Source organism: Xiphophorus maculatus, chromosome 20, assembly GCF_002775205.1.
Source record: "Xiphophorus maculatus strain JP 163 A chromosome 20, X_maculatus-5.0-male, whole genome shotgun sequence".
NCBI classification, from domain to species: Eukaryota; Metazoa; Chordata; class Actinopteri; order Cyprinodontiformes; family Poeciliidae; genus Xiphophorus; species Xiphophorus maculatus.
The window spans coordinates 17,294,344-17,304,612 of NC_036462.1; the positions used below are offsets into that span (position 1 = coordinate 17,294,344).

Below are 10,269 nucleotides of genomic sequence, written 5' to 3' on the forward strand. Positions count from 1 at the left end.
TGAAAAATTGTGTAAAAAAGTTACGAATACTTTTGCAAGAAATGTTTTACTGATACGTCATCTTGGTGGTGTTTTACGTTTTCCTACTGGAGAGAAAGTTTTTCATTTGTTTCCAAATAACTGAATTTTAATGTGTGCACATAAAGCTTAGAAAAAAACATATGGTCTGTCTGAATATGCCTAGATATTTTATAAAGAGAGATGATTTATTTCAACCTCCGTTTAGAAAATCAGAAAGCAAGAAAAAAAAACATGCTGTTCTACTTGGAGTCCAGGACAGCCTGATCCCGTTTTAGCACCTCACATTTCCTGATGTCACACAAATTGCCTGTATTTTTTGATTAAGTGCTGTAAGCATCCATGGTGCAACTGCAGTATAAGCTTTACATGGCAGTACAGTTAGGGTATATCAAGATTTCTATCTGTATTTAGCCTGCTGAGATGTTCATGCTATGGACTATTTGATAGGAGCGTCTGTCGGCTTAATACAATTTACTAGAAACCTCCAAGAAATACAGCTATATATAGCTTTGTAGACGTGTAAACTGAAAACTGACTGTATGTCCTCATGCTCAGTTCATAACACATGACACATTTCCTTATTTGGAGTAATAACAGGGCTTTATTGTCATTTCCTCATCTTCTCACTATCACTGGTAATATAAAACGTAGCTTACAGTGTGTCAGGACTTTAGTTAGAAGGAAATTGCTTGATAAATAATTTGAACAATGATTTGTCCCAAAAAATCAAGTTGAAAACAATCACTGAATACATCAGATGTTTGGTTTCGAGCAAATAAGAGCTTTACTCAGGTTTCCTCTATCATGATGACGCTGAACTCATCTTTCTTTGCCGTGTGTTTTTCTTTTCCATGTGAGGATTGAGGTGTCACCGTAGATCTATTGTCACAGATCTGCAAAAACGTCGGTTGCTCTCTCCTTCCACTGTGTCGCACTTTTTCATGAAGGTGCCTTTGAACAGGAAGCGTGAAAACCGTTTCTGCCCGCCCACCTGCACCCTTCCAAGGGGTCGTTGGTTGTGTTTTGTCCTGTTGAGCAATAACGCAGTGTGTTAACTTACCGCTGTTCTTATGTAATCACTAAAACCCTGGCAGATGTTTTCCGTGTTATATCATTTTAGGGTCAACTTGACTGTCAGGAGTTTAACCCGTGAGTTTAAAAGCCTAACTATATTAACAGATCAAACCATTAAGATTAAATACCTGGTATGTAGAAATTGATCCTTCCTGCTGATAACTCTTTGATGTACTTAAACTACAAGCAGAAACACATTTTAAAAAATTACATTTAAAGTATTAGTTGCGAATAAATAACATTCATTCATATATTCCAAACAGTTCTAAGGCCCAGTTGATTTAAAAAGTCTACACACCCCTGCTATTAATGTACTATTTTGTGGTGGAAAAACAAATAAAAACCAAGGTAGATTCTTTCAGAACTCTTTTTACCTGGCTTATTCTACTGAAAAATAAGTTTTGTTTTGTACATTTTTATTTATTTTAATGCCCATAAAAAACAGTGTCAAAACAGTGACCTAAGTTCACAAGACTCAAATACTTACCAAGGACATTTTAGAAAGCAGAGCCTGACTGGGTTTCAAGTCAGGTGGTTGGGCAGGCACCTGACCTGAGGTTGAATGAAGCCCTAAGTTCAATTTCATTTGAAGACCCACTTTCAGGCAAACCCACAGCAATTATTACACGCTTGTAAGAGTTGAAAAATTTGCTTACGCCTCGGGCATGTTGTCAGTTCATCCGGTATGTGGGGCACACATGTGATGGTAGCCTGATATCAGAACCAATGAATAAGTGGGGCCATCCATGCATGTCACCCTGCACTATGTTAAAGAGTAAGTTCAACAAGCCAGACCATTGCACAATATAACCACCCAGCTTCTCGTCTCCCAAAAATGGCACCACCATCAGTCTCCGTCAAGCGCTGGTAATCCCATCGAATATCTCAACAGGACATCTTTTTTTGCAGGATCACCTTCGCTCACTGGTCTGGGGAACTCTAGGATACTTCTGCTGCTGGCTGCTGATGTATTTTTGACAACATGGTACCAGATGACACAATATGTGACTGCCCTCACGTACAAGTCCTTATGCCACAACTCAGGTCTGTTAGTGTTTATTATGGATATAACACCTCCTTGCAAACTGAGTAACTTACCCAGCAATCACTTGTCAACATGTTTACCATATTATGTTAAAACCAGATCATTTGTTCAGGTAGCTTAACTTTTTTTTGGTTAGTAAAAGCAATATGGCTCTCTGCCCAGGGCTGCACAAAAAGCTGCCACCTGACCTGAACGAGTTCTCTATTCCTTTATAATTTGTCGGGTTGTGGGAATGGGCGCCTCCCTGTGGTGTGCGCACTCTATGAAAACGATGCCATGCAGTGAGTACTGCCAGCTAATAAAGTGGAAGTTGATGGTTTTAGGCTTATAATTTGGGCTGAAGTAAAAGGACTAGTTGTTATTTTTTTAGGCATACACCCAACACTTTATTACATCTAATTTAAAGAAGTACTTAAGACAGCTGTAGAAAACTCAGATGTAAGTTGCATAAATCTACACACAAATTGAGATTTTTAAAACCTTTTTATTTGTGACCAAAATGAACTTTCTTGGCTTTAGGGTCACCTTACTTAAGGAAAGCATAAAAAGGGCACAATATCAGCCTATTAAGCATTTACTGGATTATTCATCAGATGTTTTAAAACAGTTTATGATTTGCAAAAACTCTGTTTGAAAAAATGAAATTGTTGGTGTTCTCAAACATGTTGAATTTAATGAAGACATTTAGCCAACAGTTGTGGTTATAATTCTGACAGTTATAAAGTTTTATATAGTTGGGTTTTTAAAAAAAATATTATTTGTTTTCTCTTTGTGTCTTTAGCTTGCAATTTTGCTCTTCATGGGGAGAAATTTGTGAAGTAACACACTGCGGTACAGTCTGACTTTTCTACTGTGCTTTCAAATGTCAGTTTGACACTGAAGAAAAAGAGATGAGTTAAGCAGGGAAAGGCAGATCTCATTTTTTACAAGACACAATGTACTGCAAAATGTGTTAGAGAAGAAAGTTTTCACAAGGTGTTCTGGTGACAGTTTCTCATAAAGCCTTGCTTTCAAACATAGAAAATGTTACAAAGCCCTAATTTAGAAAGTTCTTTAACTCATTTACAGTGAGCCAACCTTTAGCTGTTGATCTTTAATTTAGTCATGCACTTTACAGGATAAATTAAATCTTAATAATAATCTGAATATCTTCTCCTTCCCTGGCTTTTACTTTGTCTGGGCATCATTCACCAAATAGTGGAGTTCTTCTGGCAGATGGTTGAACTAGATTTTATTTGTAATAGTAAAGGGGGTTGAATATGGATGCATATTATACTTTCCAAATTTTCATTTGTAACATTTTAGGAGAATTATAAATTTTATATGATACGTTGTCTTGCTCTATCACATTAAATCACAATGAAATATATTTATTTTTTTATATGAAAAAAAAATCAAGGGATGTGAAGCCGTTTTGAAAGGGACTGTGGGATTTTTCACAGTTGAACGGTAGGTGGCAGTATACTTATTTGCTGTACATTCACCAATCACGCAGAGAAGAAGCGGAGCTGGCTGTTCTGCGGCGCTGCTCCTGCTAACAGGCTAATAGCAGCCTCTTGTTGTAAAGGGGTGGTGATAAATCCGCAGTTAATATTTTCTGACCTTTTAGTTGAATAAAAAGGTAAGTTATTATTTTTCCCAACATCCGCATCCTCTTGTTTATCTCCACAATGTTTCATAGAACATTGTTTGGACCCTTCAATGGGTCATGGTAAATATATTCGTCTCACTGTGACAAATGCTAATGTGGAGTTAGCTCTTAGCATAGCCTTGACATAGTGGGTTTTTGGAAATTCCGATGTGGGTGTTTTGATTATTTAAATTTTAAAAGCATTGTCGTTTTAAAGGAGCGTTTAAACTTTGTATTTTAAACCTCATAGTTTGATTCTGAGTGTTTATGAACGCACACGCTCATTAAGGTGAGTTGCTTCATTCATTCTGCTTGCACTTCTGCAACTAACGTTATCTTCAATAAAGATTTTGGTTTGGATATTTTAGCTGAATAAATTGATTGTTTGAAAACCCAGACCTGCATTAGCTAAACATTCTAAACGAGACGCGAATGAAAGGATATAAAATATTTATTTATGAACAACAATTTAAGACTTCGAAGACATGCTAAATTCTGTCTGAGTAACATAAACCCCTCCAATTCAATGTATAATCAGTAAAGGTCGAAATAAAATTATGCATCGTTTGAAAAAAAAAAGGGACAAAACACTGTTTATTACCACAGACCTTTTGATGAATTGTAATAAATAAATAAAAATGAACTTTTCCAGAAAAATCAGTTATTTTTCTATAATAAAAATTCCCAAACATTGGATGCATTTTTCTAAGTGGAGAAACAACCTAAAGAAAATTTAAGTGTATATAAAATGACAGAATATTTAAACTTCAGATTTCTCCCCCCCCCCTATTTTCAGTTTGATTAGTATTTGCTGGGATAAGTAAGTAAGTGATTTTTAATCTGTGATCAATTGCAGTGCGGTTAGCTGAAACTGATTATGCACAGGAATATTTTGATTTGTAGTAGAGACACTAGTGGTTGTTTTTCTGTAAGTCGAGGGGCTTGATTTCTAGGTTTGCCCCAGATATTGAGAAACATTTTGTCACCCTTAATCTGCTCCTGGATAGCAGATTTTTGTTTGCTTTTGTTTTGTTATTTTATTATGGTGCTTAGATAAGGCTAAAGGAACAACAAGGTTAAAGGCTTTGTTTCTTTAACCTTCATGATAGTGAAGGAGACTGCCCTCCTTCACTATCATGTTGAATGTGTTATATGTTTTAATTTTATCTCCTGCAATTGAAGCAAATGTAGTTGAATAAACCTCAAGTGTGAAATTAACAATTTCTTTCTTCTTTCCTTTCAGAATCATCTTGTTATAGGGCACTAACAAGCTGGTTGTTGACATGGGAGGTATGATATTTATTTGTTTTCAGTTTTCATATTTTAAAATGATCTTTTTTTTCTGGAAAAAAAATTCTTTGGCATGTTATCTTTAAATTTAAGCAGTCTTGCTGTTTTAATATAATCCACCTTTTTTGACTGTTTGTTTTAATGTGAAAATTACTTAAAAAAAAATAGTTCTGGCAGAATTTCTGTGTCATGTAAGTTGGTTTGTATTGCAAGGAAGAAAAAATTAATTATCATTGAAATTATAACAAAATTTGTGAACGTTCTATAATATCAATAATATGTTTTCAGAATAGATAAAGGCATTTTTTTGTTTTATGTCCGTTGTGATCTAGCGTTGTGATTTTACTTTTGCGTCTTACTTTTGACACGTTTCATGCTTGAATGTGACACACACACACTAAACCTAGTTACTAATTATAAATCTGCCTTTTGAAATCAAATACTAAAACACCCGTTTCAGTATTTGAATTCTTCCATTAAATTAAATCCTAAAGATGAAACAGACTGATAGGTATTTTCCTTTCGAACCTAAATAAAAGAAAGAACCACAGACAACGTATATGAATTTCACGTGGAGCTTTTGCAAAAGGAGAACGCTCTGCCAACTCTTCCTCCGAACAATTCGCAGAGCATTCTGATCGGCTCTCACATGAACTCCTTTTTTATTGTCAAAGAAGAACAGGCAAGGGGGCAGTCAGGAAAAACAACAGAGGTCGTAAAGCTTCTAACCCAAACATCTAACAACCCAGTTCCAGATGTGATATCTGATCAAAGGTCTGAGCCCGGTTCAAATCACGGTCAGTACTGTCAATAAAACAAAATACGACTGTTCACAGGTAGTTACTAAATTAGGAGGTGCGTAAAGTTGAACAGACAGTAGTGACCTCCATACACACGTAAGGAAGAGAACACTTTAAACAGAAAATCACAATGATCTATAGGCTGAATGTGAACTAAAGTAATAATAAAATGATAATACCAAAAAATCTCTAACACAGACTTTGTTAAATTATATTCTCTCTCTGTTTCTTTCAGATCCCGCTTTTCATCGAGACTGTCCTCTTGACTGCAAGGTTTATGTGGGAAATCTAGGAAACAATGGGAATAAGACAGAATTAGAACGAGCTTTTGGGTATTACGGTCCGTTAAGAAGTGTTTGGGTGGCCAGGAATCCTCCAGGTTTTGCTTTTGTAGAGTTTGAAGATCCTAGAGATGCATCTGATGCTGTAAGAGAACTGGATGGCAGGTAATGTCCAGTGTTGTGAATGCTCACCCCTGTGGGGAAAACATGAAGCCAAAGTGTTAGTAAAACACCAATAATTTTTTAACCTGTTTTGAATATTGAACCCCTTTCCCTAGCCCTCATTCTATCCATGAATTATGCAAACAGGAAATGTATCTACCATCATTATGACAAAACATTGCCAAACATAATTTTTAACCAATATAATTTCCAGTCAAAAATCTCCTGGATTCAAATGGATAAAGAAATGTGTGTCTTACTCATTCTGTGTAGAACCATGTGTGGCTGCCGTGTGCGTGTTGAGCTGTCGACTGGGGAGAAGCGCTCGAGGAGCCGCGGTCCTCCTCCTTCGTGGAGCAGACGTCCCCGAGATGATTTTAGGAGACGTAGTCCTCCAGTCAGACGCAGGTATGCATTTTAATTTTAAACTTTTTTTTTTCTTTTCACTTGCACATATTAAACGTAAACTTGGCTCACCTCAATTCCTTTGGGAGAACCAGTTTAAAACTCCTAAATCTTTGTTTTGGAAACAATTATCCCATAAAATGTGGCTCACCTCAAGGTTAATTCTTGAAAAAAGAGAAAAGAAAAAAAACCTTAGTTCTCAAGGTCACATTATTAACACAAAACAAGTCCTAGCATTTCTATGAGCATAAAGGCTCTATATTGTAATTTGTATTAAGTCATAAGTCTGTGGCCATTTTCACAAGTATTTTTGTTCATTTAAAAGTGTTATAAAACCTACACAGTGGTTATGAATCCAGATTGGCTCTGAAGAAGAGGGTCTGTTTTGTGTTGTTCATTTCGACTGTCTAATGCAGGTTGAGCCTTTTGCCTTAGAGGCTTTATGGAAACAGGTCTTTGTCTAACGTATTTAGTGCCTTGCAAAAGTACTCAAACCTGCTGAACTTTTTTCACATTAATGCAACAGTCCAGGTTTTTTTTTTTGTTTTTTTTTTGGGGCGTGGGAGGTTGGGTTTTTATTTTTAGGGTATGCAGTGGCTTTCCACAGTTTTGTGGAAGTGACTGCAGTTGAGTCAGATTGCAGATGCAGATCTTTTTGTGTAAGGAAATTTTCCAGTCTTAGGACCCAATTGAATTTAGGTCATTGCTTTGACTCAAATCTAAAGTCCTGCCACCACCTTGGTTGTGCTGTGTTGGCCTTTTACCATGCTGTAGGTCATAAAGTTCAGTTTTGATATCGTCTGACCAGAGAACCTTCTCCAAAATGTTTGCTATGTTAAAAGGGACCATTTGACTCAAACTACAAACTGGATTTCTTATACATTTCTTCCAACAGGTTTAGAAGCTTCTGTCGCTCTGACTGCAACTTCTATGCCTGTTGCTTCCAGTCATATTCAAAACTGAAGAATTCTTTTGGGTTAGAGGTGAAAAGTCTCCAGGAAACAACAGAAGTCCCGTTGCTTTTTCTTAAGTACTTAGGATGGTCATGTCATGACTGAGAATCTTCACCAGCATAGTTAGAGTATGTGAATACTTTTGCAAGGGGCTGTAACTAGATGTTAAAGGCACTTAACCTTTCCACAGGTTAAATACCTGAAGTTGCTCTGCTGCAACCTCTTCTGGTCAACACTTTGATCACTCAGGTTTTCACTTTTAAATGTTTAGTGATCATGGCCATGTTTACAGATTTATTGTACAGATTCTGAATCACATTTGCTCAAAAATTTAAATTTGAAAGCAATTTTTATGAGTGGACAATTTGCATTGAAGTTCAGTAAGTATTATTTAGGTGTCTGGTAGACCATTTTTACTGTATGGGGTGTTTTATTACTTTTATCAAACTTTTTTTTTTTTTAATCCATAATTTTAAAATAAGTTTCTGAAGGTGTAATTTCTTTTATTTTTTTCTGAGTTCAGTTTCCATATATTAATAAAACTGAACCCCATTGCAGAGTCACCACCACGCTTCTCACCATCTGAGTCAGGCAACTAGTCTTCTTTCAGCATCATGTGACGGCTGACCAGCGAGCCTGGTGTTGTCACATGACCCAGGCGCCACCGCCAGTCATCAGGTCCCACCAACCTTTTGGTTCCTGAGCATGCAGTTCCCAGCATCCTTCTCTACTTCCTCCGACCTTTATCCAATCAACAGCGGTCCGCTTCAAATTATCAACCAATCAGCGTCTTTACACTTTCTAGTCTCCACACATCTGCTGTATCAACGGGAACAGCCGTTGGGTTACATCAGTCTCTAATCTTCAACCCCACTCCCCCTCAAAATAAAGCAGGAAAAATCTACAACTACTCACTGCCCCCTCCCAACCAGCCACCAAGCAACTTCATATCTGCAACATTTGCATCATGTGGCAATTCCTGTCTGCAATTCGACCTCCCTCACCATCAGTCTGGCTTCCTTGCTTCATTTCTATGTTGTCCAAACCCCCCAAAATAGTAAGTTGCTTTTATCCTGCTCTTTGTAGTTTTTTTTTAATAAATTCTTTTTAATTTAGCTTTTAAAACTGGTTGACAATTATGTTTCATGAGTTGTATTCTGTAGAGGAAACTCAGTGGAAAGCTTAAAGCGCAACTGGCTGGACCAAAAGTCTTTAAACTTTCTCTTGCAAAAATTGCTGGGTGTATATTAAAGGCTCGACATCAAGGCATCTTGAGTTGGATCTGCTTTGCTAAACTGAAGCCTTTTTCACTTGAGATTTTATCTGTTTCAGCCTCATAACCTTTGCACACACATTAATATTACAATCAGGAAGTCCACTAATGACAAACCTGTTTACCAAAAGCAAGCCTTTATTTCGAGCCCTGAAATCTGACTCCATGATTGGTGCTCTTTGGACAAATTGTCAATTGAATGAGCTGGTCTTGCTGCAGTTCATAAATGCAGCTTATCTTCTTAACAAATGAAGAGTAACGTGTAATCACATTTCCATATATACCATGGCTCTTGGGGAGCCATTACCCAAAGGGTTCATTATTGACATGAAACATAGTTACTCTTTCCTAACTTGGTTTCAATATTTTTAATAATGCACACCTTAGATCACCGAGGAGGAGGAGCCTGAGCCGCAGTCGTAGCAGGTAAGATTAAGAATCATTGCATTTCAAATTGCTGTACTAATCTGTGGGGAATGACAATTTTTTTTCTTCTTGACTTTCAGGTCTCTGTCAAGAGACAGACGCAGATATCGGTCTCTGTCCAGAGATAAGAATCGTAAGCGTTCACGATCCTTCTCCCGATCAAGGAGGTAGAGCCCATGCCAAAACATCAAATTTATATTGAACTTAAGCTTCTTGTTATTATTAATGCAAATAGTTTACCGGTTGATTCGTTTTACAGTCGTTCCAGGTCTCACGAAAGGAAGTGAAGGTCCTGGATTGCTCTGCAAGATCATACAAAGATTGTGAAGAGGAAAGTTTTTATAGTGCCACTTTTCTTTCTTAGATTTTGTTTGAAACTTTAAAGCACCCTGTGCTGCTTGCCATCTTATGGCTCGTTATATCCGTTAAAAGTACAAGAAAAGACGGGATGTTTCTCATTTTGTCAGCTGTCGAGACAAAATTTTTTTTTCTTTTTTAAAGGTCTCTTTTTTTGGAGGGTATAAATATTCACATGGAAGAATTTGTCTCGTCCTGCATGTTTTGAAACTAAATACTGCCTTTACTTTAGCAGAAGACATTTTTAACTGTTAAAATAAATTCTTGTGATTTTTGTTTTATTCATGGCTGTTTCTACTTTTATGGGGTCACTGTGAGATGCAGGGACTTAACAGATACTGGTGCTGTTATTAGGAGGATGTCCCTTAAACACAACCTATAATTCTGTATTTTACCTACTGTATGTTTGTCACAAAAGACGGTATTTACTCTGATTATCTTGACTCTCAACTTCAACAATTTGTGACAATGCAGTTAAACAACTTGTTCAATAAATGTTTTTTCCAAGCTGACAAGTCAGTTTATTTTTTTTATATAATTGTGTTAATTTCA

General features: G+C 36.7%; 1 protein-coding gene across 1 annotated transcript; it reads left to right on the plus strand.

Annotated features, from left to right (window-relative positions):
- The first annotated feature begins 3,625 nt into the window (after positions 1-3,625).
- On the plus strand, positions 3,626-10,224 carry LOC102229957 (serine/arginine-rich splicing factor 3-like). Its single transcript, XM_005810439.2, has 7 exons — positions 3,626-3,761; positions 5,014-5,060; positions 6,096-6,306; positions 6,577-6,711; positions 9,322-9,360; positions 9,441-9,527; positions 9,620-10,224. Exons 2-7 carry the CDS (start codon positions 5,054-5,056, stop codon positions 9,645-9,647), a joined length of 507 nt encoding a protein of 168 aa, XP_005810496.1. The 5' UTR covers positions 3,626-3,761; positions 5,014-5,053; the 3' UTR covers positions 9,648-10,224.
- The last annotated feature ends 45 nt before the right edge of the window (positions 10,225-10,269 follow it).

Excerpts from the sequence above, each read along its gene's own strand:
- LOC102229957 (XM_005810439.2), top strand. Across the intron at positions 9,361-9,440 it reads CTGAGCCGCAGTCGTAGCAG|GTCTCTGTCAAGAGACAGAC; the intron begins GTAAGATTAAGA and ends CTTGACTTTCAG. Across the intron at positions 9,528-9,619 it reads TCCTTCTCCCGATCAAGGAG|TCGTTCCAGGTCTCACGAAA; the intron begins GTAGAGCCCATG and ends TTCGTTTTACAG.